We start from the raw sequence: 14,779 nt of genomic DNA, 5'->3' as shown, positions 1-14,779 counted from the left end.
TTAGACGTGTAATCTAGGTGTAGGTGTAGCTTGTTTACATAGCCATTGGTTCTGTCTCTGTCCCATAATCCTCTGCTTCCAAACACTTTGTTATTCTACATCTCTCAATGCAACAGCTTGGTACAGGTGCGTGAGGTGGGTAGACGGACCCCTTGACATAGCGCAATGTCATTGTAGGATAAAACTCACATATACTTTCCTAAATGCAAGCAAAAGAAATGCTGAGGCTTTTTAAAAGGAAATACCTTATCAATTATCATTTGAAATCTGAACCATTGGTGTGTGTGTTGTTCATGTCTTATTGTAGCCATCATGATGTAATGTTTATTGCATTACACTAGTAGTAGATATGTATTTATATAACAATGAGCTTTAACAACTCTTTGGCTGTCCGATTTTCCCTTCTAGATGTGGCCCCTTAATTGACCTTTGTAGAGGACCACATGTGAGACACACTGGGAAGATTAAAGCTTTCAAGATTCACAAGGTAATGAGTGTGATATACGTATCAGCCATAGGGACATAGACGTCACCTATAGGTTTCACACATATGTTCCTGCATTGCTGAAGAAACTTTAAAGAGCAGCTGAAATGAAATCTACAGGTATTCAGAGTATAAACCCTCAGATGATTGTATGTACCACACGATGCCTAGGCATGGTATCTGATGCCCCAGTTATACAAGTCGCCCAGTTTATATATCCATCTCCTCTCCGGTTTTGGTAGAGATAGATTCATCACCATTTATTTATATAGCGCCACTAATTCCGCAGCGCTGTACAGAGAACTCATTCACATCAGTCCCTGCCCCATTGGGGCTTACAGTCAAAATTCCCTAACACACACAGACAGACAGACAGAGACTAAGGTCAATTTGTTAACACCCAATTAACCTACCAGTATGTTTTTGGAGTGTGGGAGGAAACCGGAGCACCCGGAGGAAACCCACGCAAACACTGGGAGAACATACAAACTCCTCACAGATAAGGCCATGGTCGGGAATTGAACTCATGGCCCCAGTGCTGTAAGGCAGAAGTGCTAACCACTGAGCCACTGTGCTGCCCTAGATTGACACTGTACATGGGCTCTTTACAGGGGTAAAGTGGAGTATTATACAGGTTTTATCTCCAGGACCTATATTCTGCCTTGGTGTCAGCGTAGTTAACTATGGATCGGCCTTTAATTAAACAAATATTGATATGTCTTTAATTTTTAACTACTGTGCTGTTGTGTACATAAATCAAAAAATAAATGATTAGTTTATCACTTAGCACACATTGGTTGGGAAGTAAGAGGATGATAGGAGGACAATTTTTTTTTTTTGTGTTGAGACAACGACCCTCTGGTTAGTACAAGGTTTGTGAAGTACATAAGGCTGAGGTTGGGCACCCGTATTATATGTATAGTCTTGTTATCTCTTGTAGTGCCCCATCCTACTAATGTGCCCAATGTCCCCAGTTTGGCCAGGCCTCATCTGACATGGCTGCGGTTGGGAAGCCATGTTTACCGCTCATTCCGATCACCATCTGGTAGATATTGATCGAACGCCTATGCTGATCTGGATCAGGTGTCTTTTTGCGCCAGTACACACCGCAATTTGCAATCAGTGAAGTTTAAAACCACAAATTTGGCTGTTCAACCCACAGCGTCTCTGCACCTTTAGAGATCAGCGGTTGGTGAAAGGACAGTGGGAGAGGATTTTTGCACCGGAGGCTTTCAATAAACACCAACTGAAGCCACCAGTGCCTTCATTTAATCAATAATCACTGTATAGTTTTGGAGTGTTTTGTTCCACTAAATTCATAGTTCAAATGTTTAGGTGTATTACAGATATTATCCCGGTCTTCTGAGTAGTTAATGATATTGTAAAGGTTTAAATGATTGGGCAGCACAGTGGCTCAGTGGTTAGCAATTCTGCCTCACTTCCCGACCATGGCCTTATATGCGAGTAATTTGTATGTTGTCCCCGTGTTTGTGTGGGTTTCCTCCGGGTGCTCCGGTTTCCTCCCACACTTCAAAAAAACATACTGGTAGGTTAATTGGCTGCTATCAAAATTGACCCTAGTCTCTGTCTGTCTGTCTGTGTGTATGTGTGTGTGTTAGGAAATTTAGACTGTAAGCTCCAATGGGGCATGGACTGATGTTTATTGAGTTATCTGTCCAGCGCTGCGGAATCAGTGGCTACATGGTGATGATGATGATGATGAAATGATAACGCCACTTGGAAATTCTATGGAAGTTCATTAATCTGCCACTTGGCAATTCTGCCCATTTGTATGAGGTAGACAAGTCCTTGTGTAGGTCATAGTGAAAGTCTCTGAAATGTGTTTGTGAGTATTGCGTTTGTTTCAAGCACAAGAGCCAGTGTGAATAGACGATCTGCATCAGAGTCCGCGTGTGCTGTGTCCTCTCTGCTGATGGCTGCCGTGTGTTTTGCAGAACTCCTCCACTTACTGGGAAGGGAAGGCTGATATGGAAACCCTGCAGAGAATATATGGAATTTCTTTTCCTGATTCAAAAATGCTGAAAGAGTGGGAGAAATTCCAAGAGGAGGCCAAGAACCGGGACCACAGAAAGATTGGAAAAGTAAGTTCTAAACATGATTATGATCCAGAATCTTACACATGAATAATTATATATTCTTTAACCTGTTCTTGCACGGGCTCTGGCGAAGGAGAGAAGTAATTTTACTTTCCAGCAGGTGGCAGCGCAACGCTAAGCACCACATAAGTGTTTACTGTTCTGTACCATGTGAAATATTGTCCCAGAATCCCGCTGGTTATATTTCTGGAGGTGAACACGACTACTGACCTGTTTAAGTAGAGTGCTGGAATAGGTTTGAGTAGAAGTTGGAACCTCTGGTTAAATTCTTTTTACTTTTACTGATCTATTGATCCTAGTTTCACATGGGGAAGTTGCACCCTTTTTTTTTTTTTTTGACTGGAAACCACATTGTTAAATATGCTCTTGTTCTATAATCTGTAAAGCGAATGTGAAAACGTGTTGTATGAGCTTATTTTGCTTGTGGTGGTGTTAAGAATATTTAAAATGGATAACTTTTATAAACTAAAATAAAAATAACCAGAAACAACAAATTTATAAAAGAGCTACATCATCCATACTTTCAGCATATCTGACATTGCAGCCATCTGTAGTCTGTCACACAAGGTAACACAGTGCTGCCACAGAGTCCTCTAGAAACACGACACAACTATATAGAATCGTGTGTAATGGACGTGATACAGAAAGGTAACCAGAGTCCGTGGTTACCGATCATCGCATATCTCTCAGCATTTACTAATAAATGGCGACACTCTCCCACCCAGTCCAACACTGGTAGAACTTTTAAGGACCTGTAATAAAGTCTTAGTTTATAGTTTCATGATATACGTTTATACTACAGGGTTATACAAGAATATGGGGGATATTTAGTAACTTATGGTCATCTTAATAGGAGTATTCTATTTTTACTATTTTAAACAGTAGATTCTGTGGCCTCTTGGCCGGCAATCAGTAAGTGTCTGTAGCGCTGACGTGCGGCCGTGTCTGTATTCACACAGGACCAGGAGCTGTATTTCTTCCATGAGCTGAGCCCCGGGAGCTGCTTCTTCCTCCCGAAAGGAGCGTTCATCTATAACCAGCTGATTAACTTCATCAGGGTAAGTGCTGAAGGCAACTTGTTGTCTGCACACAGCGGCCATTTTGTGGTCTGGATTGATATTCATGAGAATGCAGCCTATCCGGTCACAAGGAAGAGGTGACCTCACTGAGACACACAGTGGAGGCAGCCGTTTTATGGGCTAAACCAATATATTAATGGAGCCCATCAATACAGTCCATGTAATAGGAGTCAGTCACCGCCATTGGGCACTAGTTCATAGTGAATTTTTAGGTGTCAGTCTCAAAATGGCTGCCATCGTTGTGTGCAGGAGACGTATGCTGACATCTCCTCAGAACAAACTCCTTTACCATAATCCTGCAGCGACTCATTCTTGGTCTATCATGTGATAAATTTGTTGAAACTGATGGAGCTTAGATTCCAAAATTGCCCAATGTTTGGGAATATTATTTATACCACAATCACTCCTTTAAAAAAAATAAAAAAAAATCCCAGTTTTAGATGCTTTCAAGTCATTCGACCTGATTGCCAATCAATCGGATATTTCTCCAAATCGGGCCCTCGTGTGGTCTCTTGGGATAGATCTAGCCGGCGGCAGTCGGGACGAGCACTGGGTTGCGCGTGGGCCAGTTAGTGCTCTGTCGTCTCGTACCTTAATGATGTCACTGGTCCCTGGTGCTTTGATTGGCTGCAGTCTCATTACTGGTTCAACCAATAGTAGACGTGACACTGTTGTGTATTCTCAGAACAGTATAAACGTGTCAGTCTTGTGTTACTAGTCTCTCCCATCTCCTGCATGGTTTTTTTTTGTCTTTTTAGCAAGAGTACAGAAAGCGGGGCTTCCAGGAGGTGGTCACCCCCAACGTTTACAACAGCAAGCTGTGGCAGACATCCGGGCACTGGCAGCATTACAGCGATAACATGTTCTCATTTGAAGTGGAGAAGGAGATTTTTGCTCTGAAACCTATGAACTGCCCGGGACACTGGTAAGAGATACAACACAGTGATTATTATACACATGCTCAGGTCTGATCATTATTATTATTGCCAGGTATTATCCATTGTTCCACTCACTGCGCTGTAGTTAAGGTTCATGTTTAGTCTTAAACAACAACTCTCTGTTCTCCAGTGACCAACACAGTGTAGATCTTTGGGTAGAGCCAGAGTCGCACATGTAACAAGAACACTGATTGGACAGCACAGTAGCGCTCCCTACAGTGATCTCACACAGGAAACGCAAAGTTACCATATTTATGACGTTTATTTAGAATTAGATTCTAATGTGGTTCTTCTTTAAATGTCTCATTGAATTGTAAATCTTCCAAAAATATTCTATGTTTTTGTGTGCATTGTCAGATCTTCTTCTTTACGTTTAATGATTGAGTAATCTATGGACTTATATCTGAGAATTACTGCAGACGATCGTTCTCTAACCCTTTTCCGTCTGGGTTGCAGTTTGATGTTTGATCACCGCCCGCGCTCCTGGAGGGAGTTACCGCTGCGCATGGCTGATTTCGGAGTCCTTCACCGCAATGAGCTGTCTGGTGCGCTCACAGGTCTGACACGGGTGAGACGCTTCCAGCAGGACGATGCCCATATATTCTGCGCCATGGAGCAGGTAAAATGTCCTTTCTGGTCTGTGTAATATAATTCATATCAGAGCTTATACATCTCGGTTCATTATCAGCTTGGTTTACTAATGACTGATGCACAGTGTATGCGCTTTATCTTTGTCTCTGCGCCAAGGTTACAGCTGTTGTCAGGTTCTTTCCTCTTCATGTTCCTAGAACTCTTTGCTTTCCCAGCCTCCCCTTCAGCACAGCTTCCTGTTGGAGTCTAGATACCATCCTGCGCTGAGAACTAACTGTTAGTATACAGATCTCTTGATAAGGGAATGAACAAAGGTGAACAGGGGAATGAGGCTTAGACCTAGGAGATGTTGTAGCCATAATTGGGGAAATGGGTTTATCTCTTAAACTTGCAATAAAAGTGAAATTTTCTGATTTCATATGAAGAAATATTTTACTTTACTTAAGGTTAGTATGACCCCCCCCCCCCCCCCCCTTCCTTCCCCCCTGGATTACAATGACCATGATAATATGAGACTTGTAATAACGGGTTACCTGCTGCATCATGAATGGTTGTCCCGTCTCTCCCTAGAATTAATATCCATGACTTTTTAAGGTGTGTTTGACTAGGGTTTGAGTGTATTTCTCCACTCATGAAGTGGATGGGTATAGAACAACCTGTAGCCAATCAGATTATAAGAATGCTCACAGTAGCACAGATTATTTCAGGAAATGATTGTGCTAATCTTGTGGGAGGCAGTGACCAGTCCACTTGTGTGATTATGTCAGCGAGGACAGGGCTGCATGTGACAGGGGCAGTGACATGATGTGAGGAGTAGAATGGAGGCAGCAGGAAGCCATAGACTGAGAGTTATATAGTGGAAGGAGCAGGATCCCCAGCAGCACATAGTATTGATGGGAGGTTCCTATCAAAGTGGTGGAGGATAACTGTATTGTCTAAAGCAATAAGAAACATAGTTCATGCATCCAATTTGTTACCCTTTGCAGCTTGTTGCATCTGTTGATACATTGTTATACATTATACATGATCTATTATGCCTGGCTCAGAGATTACTTTCTGTATCCTTTTACAATCCGTCCAGTAATGACAACAAAGGTCGTCTTCTAACATACACAACATGTTCTAATTGGCAGGGAAATTGACCCATTTGTATGCAATATACCACGTACAGTATAAATTTGTATCTAATTCTGTTTGTCTCACGTATTTGCATTTGAAGATTCATTATCTCTTGCTGTAACTGTAAGATCGGTTCCTAAGGTTTCTCACTCTGTCCCTATCCTATATCCATCTTGCTGACCTGATTGGGGGTAATTTTTATCATTGTATGTTATGCACCATACGCTCTTATAGGCTCTTATAGCGCGTGCTAAGCAGCTTTGTTTGACGTGACTTCACTGGTATAATGGTCACAAACAGTGAGGGCTATGATAGCACATTCACCTGTACCATAACTGTCTTGTATATTATTCCTCACTAACCTAATACTAATAGAAGTGCCCCATTACCTCCTTGTATTATTGCTACAAATCTATATCTATAGCACTTTCCACCTTTACAAATTTTTCTAGTTGCAATATCAGTTAATGTCAGCTGCCAGCACGGATCCTGTCTATGCTGCTGTCTGCACTGTCCCTTTCCACCGCCTCATTCTTCTAGTATCTAAGAAATCAACCTGCCAGGGCGAGTAATGGTTCTCAGCAGCAGTTCTATATCCCTGTGGTATGTCATATGACCTTGATGACCTACAGGCGGCCCTCGGAGCCTTCACCTGCAGCTCCCGCTTTATTGCCAGTGTTTCTTGTTATAACTTGTAACAGTTGTTTATAATGCTGCTGATATGTTATTACAGAAAGGCGTCTCTTCCTTTCATTAAATGTATTGTTTGTCCCCTAATCTCAGTAATAAGGTAAATGTGTGGCCCTTTTGGAGGTTAGAGGGCCGCCCATTTGCACCCTGAAATGTGTAAGTTTGCCTATCGCTGTTATACGAGCTGCACTGGTGACAACGTAACAGTTGTTACAATGTTACATTTAGACTGTAAGCTCCAATGGGGCAGGAACTGATGTGAGTGAGTTCTCTGTACAGCGCTGCGGAATTAGTGGCGCTATATAAATAATTGATGATGATACTCCTGCTGTACAAGTGCCTATCGACGCCTGTATCTAGTGATGGGCAAGAGGCCTCTCTAGGGCTTTGTGGGCCCCCTCCCCCGAGCCTTCACCTGTGGGCCTCCCTCCCCCGAGCCTTCATCTGTGCCCCCCCCCCCCCCCCCCCGAGCCTTCACCTGTGGCCCCCCCCAACCCCCTCCCCCCCCCCCCCCCGAGCCTTCACCTGTGGCACCCCCCCGAGCCTTCACCTGCGCCCCCCCCCTTCCCCTGAGCCTTCACCTGGGGCCCCCAGTTCCTTACCACTTTATTGTCAGTTTTGCAAAACTTGACCTCTATAAGCCGTCGGCTGATTAATGATCTTGTTATAGCTTGTAACACTAGGTTACTATGTCTGCTGATATGTTATTACAGATTGGGGTCTCTCTCTTTGATTAAATGTATTGTTTTAACTTATTTCAGAGATTAAGTGTCATGTGTGGCCCTCTCAAAAGTTAGAGGATCCCCACCATGCGGTCCCTGAAGTGTATTGGGGGTGCCCATCGCTGCTGTAACTTGATAAGTACAGAAGTTGGGTAGAAAGTTATATTTAAAACCATATTTACTAAGGGGGGATTTTCTATTAACAGTTAATAAACAGTGAACTTGGCCCTTAACATTCATGTAATTGTTGATAATTACTGTATCTGTGGAGGGCATAGTGATTTATACTAGGGCTTGTGCAGTCTATCTGGAGAGAATATTGGGCTTTGCCTTCACTTTGACTGTAGAATGGCCTCTGAGGGCTGCAGGTGAACTGTGTTGCAAACTACCGCTGTATGCGATTGCATAATGTAGAAATAAATATGGGGGTGGTATTTAGTATGCTGTAGTGGAGGGTAATAGTCCTACTGTTTGGCAACAATTATTTGTAAGATTGTTTTGTATTTTTGCATAAAATGTTTGTATGAAGTTTAAGTTTCATTGTGTGACCTTAAACAACCTTTCTATAGTGAACTTGAGAACAGACTATTCTATTCCATCATTACAATAAATTGTGTGTACAGAGTTTTGCCATTAAACACCTCTGATTTATATATTACTTTCCCACCTCGACGTGAACATTATGACATTCTGTATCCTGTGATGTAAATTTAATCTAGGCTGTTAGCGACATGATTAAGAGATAAAATATGCAGATTTTGTTTTAATTATATATAACAGCACGTTATCAGCTCACAGAATAACGAGCGCATGATTACTGCTCAGGGCTGTAATAGGGATCTGTGCTTTTATAATTGCAGATTGAAGAAGAGATCAAGAGTTGTCTTGATTTCCTGCGTTCTGTGTACAATGTCTTTGGTTTTACCTTCAAGCTAAACCTCTCCACACGTCCAGAAAAGTTCCTCGGTGATGTTGAAGTTTGGAATGAGGCTGAGAAGGTAAGAGATGGCCGTAATGATGGAATGGGATTATAGACCCTCAGAGAAATCTATACCTCCCGGCTACTGACCCCACTAGGTGGCGCTGCAGCTTGGAGGTCCACCATTAGCGCACTGGTCAAGGTGGGATATCATGTGCAGTAAAACTTTGTGTCTTCCGCTGGATCCTTTCTGTTAGTCCTTCTACCATTTAATGGGAAATATGATTTGTATATATAAGTAGAGGGTTAAATAAAAATGTACAGTACAAACTATGGCATTAAGTTATTCTCCAGTCTTTTTCTAAGTGTTGGACATTTTTTAAATCCTTTTGCCAGGGAGTTTGGACTCTTACCCCCACAAATGTACTGTGATATTACCTAGAAGCAGCAGCCAATCGTTATCAACAGTGGGATCACACGGTAGCGTTGAACATCCCTGTAGAATGTGGCTAATCCCTTGTGGTAAAGAAGTTTTGTGTTCGTTAGCTGCCATATTGCTATCTCTGTTGAGGTAAAATTAAAGGAGAATTCCAGCCACCATTCTTGTCAGGAGACTTGTCCAAGCTTGTGAGCCTGGATGATCGTAGGTAAATGGGGCACAGCCGATAAACATGTCCCAAACCATAGGTGCAAGAAATGGCACTTGTTCTATTGTACTTCATGAGGAAGCTCAAAATTATTTTAAAAATTGTTGACTAGAGATCTCCTTTAATTATCCTGAAAGAAGAAAGTGACAAATGATCTAAAAATAGTTGCACTGCTTGGGATACCCTTCATTTATTAGATTTAACTTATGAACACCGTTGCTTCTCTCCAGAAATATGTTTATTCTAACATTGATCATGTTAATCTTGCGTTAGTGCTGTATGTACATGTGATCCCTGTTTGTTTTTATTCCGGCTCATAATGAGCGATGCATGTTTGGGGTAAACAGACAAGAGATAAAAAAAACTGGGTAATTACCATCCTCTGGTTGTTATCAGTTGCTTGAAATGCAAACAGACTGTGTGTTTGTCCTGGATATTCCATGGAATTTACTCTTATGTGAGAGCAAACTATGCCAGAAAGTGCATTTGTGATGATACCTGTAACAATATGTACCTCATAAGTCAGTTTTGGCAGCTTTAACCACAAACCTGTCTAATAAGATCTATCAGCAATATGTATATTTCTGTGGCTCGGTAGTTAAGTGCACCGATCGTAGAACAATGATTCTGAGATCTATAGGAGGCTGCAATACAAATGCCAGTGTTGGCTCCAGCTGACAATCAAACAAGACACTTCATTTTTTGACGGTGGGACACAGGTAGATTATAAATTTACCTTAAACTTGTATGTCCTATATAATAATGTACATAAAATATAGGTGGTGTATATCAGCCATTTTTTTATTTTATTTTCCCCCTTGCAGAGCGGTGGCAGAAACCAATTTTTCCCAAGGCTAGGTGTCTCCGCTCTCTGTCATGAACCCCTCTAGTCATCATTGAGCCAGAATTAGTGTTGACCCACCCACTGACCTTATAGTTGAGGAAGGGGGATAGGCTTTCATTTCTTTATCTACAATATGCAAGAATCAGAATTCCCCAGATTCAGATTGTATACAGTCCATGATCTCTACTGTTTAGGATGCACACTGTAAAACGTGAACAGCAGCGCCCTCTGCCGGTGTGTTGTCAGTATGTCAAAATGTGTTCTGATATGTACTATGCACATTTTATTCACTTTTATTCTTCATGATTTGATTTGACTGTTGTTTGTGATTTTTCTGATGTTTGAAACACTGAACATTTGTTCTTTCAGCAACTTGAAAACAGTCTGAAAGAATTTGGAGAGAAGTGGGTGTTAAATCCGGGTGACGGAGCGTTCTATGGACCAAAGGTTAGTTTACTTACATTAGACAAACACCTGTCCCAAAATAGTGTAAGACTCCTTTGATATGTACCATTATGGTATAACTGTAACAAATAGACATTTTTTTTTTATTTTTTTTTTACCTTTTGACAACTGTTAGTTTTTCATGCAAACGTTCAATGATCTAGTATGACTTATAGGGGAGATTCAACTCCCCGCGTTGTTCTTTAGAACATCGCAGGGCGCGCATCATTACCATTACTACGGTAATTGTTGTGTATTATTATTGTTGTTACAGTAATTTTACCACTGATCTTTGCTCGCGGCTCCATGAACAGACATCTGTTAGTACGATAATTTTAACGGTAATGATGCGCTCCCCGCGTTGTTTTTTAGAATTTAATCTTCCTCTGCTTCCTCTGTCTTTTTATATGCCGGTTTCTGGAAGTATGTGGGTTTAGGGAACAATAGGACCGGTTTGTATTGTTACTTTGTAATTTTCTCCAGTTGTGCTTGAGGGACTATTTTGGTCACATATATTCTACAAGCTACACATATGTGGAGACATAATAGCCCTAAATGTGTAGTCTGTCAAAATTATGATAACTGCACATATTAAACATAACATGGTAAAAAAATATATATTTCTGACATCGTAACTTAATGACAGTTCTAATGAGAACGGTCCTACACCTCTGGCTCTCTGAGTTTAAGTAAAATTAATCTTAAATTCTAGTTGTTTAAGGTCAGAGTTGAATACATTTCAAGAGCCAGGAAGCCAAAATGCCTAAAATAATATCCTGCTGGCTCCTAACTTTTGGGAATCATTTATTATCAAGGTAAATGATTGCAGGTTTTCCCTGGATCCTTAGTTTCCTGCTGGCTCCTAAATTTGACAAACTGGCTCTTTACTAAATTATTTTGTAAACTGCTATATAAGGTAGAACAGACAATAGGAGCCTCCTGTCCTTGCGTGCAGCCAGCTGGCAAGTCTTTGTGTGTGTGTATTTATGTGTATGTAGTATAATATATCTTTCTGTCAAGTTGAACACTTGTTCCAGTTGTTTATTGCCACCTTTAGGTTAAACATGTAATTCAGTTCTAGTGATTATTTTCAATCACAGTGAATAACCTTATGTAACAGTTCAACAGCTACAATAGACATCTGTAGGAAATACTTTAATGTAGTTCCTTGATTTTCCAGGAGAGGGCACACTATGAATGTTAAATAAAGTTCTTGGTGAATTTATAGAGCTAACATGTCACCGCCAGATCAGGTGAAAAACGTGTTTCTGGAACAAAACACAGACATAATACCAGAGGAGTCTTCAACATTAACCCAGAAATTGAAGGATAATGTTAATTTATGTTAACAGACCATCCACTATAATACAATAAGCACTTTCTTGAAGGGTATCACTACCTGAAAACTAACTCTTTCCACCTGCTAACAGAACAGAGGGGTTTCCAGACAAGGGGTCCCAGGGGCAAGGTGTCCAGGGGTTGACGAGCAAGAGAAGGGTAGGTACAAAGAGCTCGGTCTGTTACCATGAGGCTCGGAGCTTCTCCTCCCGCCAGTCACCATCTGTGTTAGAAACGGACATAGTCTAAGCGCTGTTCGCCCCTGGTTGACGTTGCCAGGAGGGGAAGGCATCGCAGTGCTGATGGAGGCAAGTTCTCCTAACTGATAGGGTCCCAGGCATGTAACACCAACACTCTGCTAGATGTGTGTGAGGGGGGGGTATTGGGGGAAAAGCTAGATATAGCTGGTGGTAAATTATAAATAGCCACCCCTACAAATAAATGTAGGTGGGAAGAAATCTACTACAATTAACAAGGAGCTGGACTTTATGTTGGGTTGTGCTAGAGAAGCCAAATCCTGTATCAGACTCCGACAAATAGAACTATATAATGTAACGGAGTGTATGTCGCGTCTCAGATCGCAACAAAGCGGAAGAAACAATAATTCTAACTGTCCTGAGCGTGGAAATGCATCGGGTTCGTTTTGGGACTGTTCTATCTTTTTGGCTAGCAGTCAGTGAATGTATCCAGAGAACAGGGGGCTGGATATTTCCATAACTCCCAATATACGTATATTAGGTCTTCCCGTCATCTCCATCTGGATAAACCAGCGTCCCGATGTCGTTAATCTGTGCATTGGTTTGCAAGACATCATAGCCAGAACATGGATGGTAGGTGAACATCCATAAATGGGTAGCACTGATGAATGACACTGTTGGACATGGGCAAAAGTATGTGGACATCCCTTCTAGTTAGCAATAGGTGTGGCTGAAATGGGCAAATAAACTAACTGGTGCATTAAGTCAAGCATCCAGCCATACAATCTCCATAGTCAGTAGTTGTAGAATAAGTCGTACTGAAGATCTGAGACTTTCCATATGGCACTATTATAAGATGGGGTTATACTGAGGAGTAACAGCAGCTCAGCCGCCAAGCAGCAGTGCATGCAAACTCACAGAACGAGACCGCCGAGTGTAGAGTGTTGCAACAGAGGACACTTCAGCAGAGTTCCAATCTGCCTCTGGAAGCCATGGTTGGGAGCTTCATGGGTTGGCTTCCCATGGTTGGCCAGGTGCACACAAGCCTCAGATCACCATGCACAATGCTAAACGTCATCTTGAGTAGGGTAAAGCACACCGGCATTGGAATCTGGAGCAGTAGTAACGCGTTCTGTGGGGTGGTGAATCACACTTCACCGTCTGGCAGTCTGACGGACGAATCTGGGTTTGCCATATGCCAGGAGAACGCTTCCTACCCAAATACGTACTGCTAAATGTAAAGCTTGGAGGAGGAATAATGATCCAGTGTTCAGTGATGTAGCCTAGGCCCCTTAATTCCAGTAAAGGGAAATCTTTACGCTCCAACACATGATAAGCAAATTCTGTGCTTCCAACTTTGTAGCAACAATTTGGGGAAGGTCCTTTTCGATGTCCATCAAAATATGGTTTCCCATATTTGGTGTGGGAGAACTTGGCCTGCACCAAGTCCTGACCTCAACTCCATTGAACACCTTTGGTATGAATTGGAATTCCGATTATGAGCCAGTTCTTATCGCCCAATACCAGTGCCCAACCTCACTAATGCTCTTGTAACTGAATGGATTCTAGCCAGTTAAGCCGTATTCCAAATCTAGCAGAAAACCTTCCCATAAGTGTGGAGGCTGTTATAGCAGCAAAGGGCACAAGGGGGCAATTCCACATTTAATGTCCATGGGTTTGGAATGAGATGTTCAACAAGCACAATATGGATGTGATGTTCGGGTGTCCACATACATTTGGTCATGTAGTGTATATTCACACTAGCAGAAATTCTTGTTGAGATGGACCAAATCAAGATCCATCCTACAATCACTGGCTGATGAATATGTATGTTTAGGTGTCCAGCCCAAGACCAATTACTGACCTGGAACGTCTGCAATATTGCTGGTCAGTGAAACAAATGTACCTGAGTCCAGGAATCACGGCTCTATACATTACTCAGTCTATTATCCAGTGAACCTATTCATATAACCTTATTACTATCTATTAATCATGGTTAATGCCATAGTGAGACCAGTCTGTCTTATTATTATCATAGATTTGTAAGGCGCCACAGTGCTCCATAGCGGGGAAAACAGGACATACATAAAACAGGGACATACAGGTAGACAAAATAAACGCAGACATGAAATCAAAGGGTGTGGAGGACCGTGCTCATTAGAGAGCTTACATTCTAAGGGGAGGAGGGCACAGCTGAAATAAGAGGAGCGAGTGAGGCTCAGAGTGGAGATTGGGACAGCTGTGAGGGTCCATTAGTGTGAATAGTGTTATCGAGGATAAGGTCACCTCTAAATAAGAGATGGGTTTTCAAAGAGCATCTAAAGATTTGAATTGCTGTGGGAAAGTCTGATTGAGCGTGGTAGGGAATTCCATAAGTGGGGAGCAGCACGGGAGAAGTCTGGTAGGCGGGAGTGAGAGGTGGTTACCAGAGAAGAGACAAGGCGCAGGTCAGAGGTAGATCTAAGAGGGCAGGAGGGAGAGTATTTTGATATGAGATTTGAGATGTATGCAGGGGTAGTGTTGTTGAGGGCTTTGTAGATGAGGGTGAGTAATTTTGAATTTGATTCTGGAGGACACATTCCTATCCTAAACTGATGCAACATTCGTGCTTTAATGAGTCAATACTAAACTGCAATATAGATGTCATGAA

At 42.0% G+C, this 14,779-nt stretch overlaps 1 protein-coding gene across 1 annotated transcript in view; it reads left to right on the top strand.

The window, feature by feature from the left end:
- The window catches only part of TARS1 (threonyl-tRNA synthetase 1), a 43,330-nt gene that overhangs the window by 17,910 nt on the left and 10,641 nt on the right, over positions 1–14,779 (top strand). The window contains exons 8-14 of the mRNA XM_075184617.1: positions 409–487; positions 2,440–2,586; positions 3,561–3,659; positions 4,439–4,605; positions 5,075–5,237; positions 8,601–8,738; positions 10,520–10,597. Of these exons, the coding sequence (XP_075040718.1) occupies positions 409–487; positions 2,440–2,586; positions 3,561–3,659; positions 4,439–4,605; positions 5,075–5,237; positions 8,601–8,738; positions 10,520–10,597 (871 nt within the window). The remainder of the gene's footprint in view (positions 1–408; positions 488–2,439; positions 2,587–3,560; positions 3,660–4,438; positions 4,606–5,074; positions 5,238–8,600; positions 8,739–10,519; positions 10,598–14,779) is intronic.

Source organism: Mixophyes fleayi, chromosome 1 (genome assembly GCF_038048845.1).
Source record: "Mixophyes fleayi isolate aMixFle1 chromosome 1, aMixFle1.hap1, whole genome shotgun sequence".
NCBI lineage: Eukaryota > Metazoa > Chordata > Amphibia > Anura > Limnodynastidae > Mixophyes > Mixophyes fleayi.
Note: the sequence above shows the minus strand (reverse complement) of the source record. Positions and strands in the feature narration are given on the sequence as shown.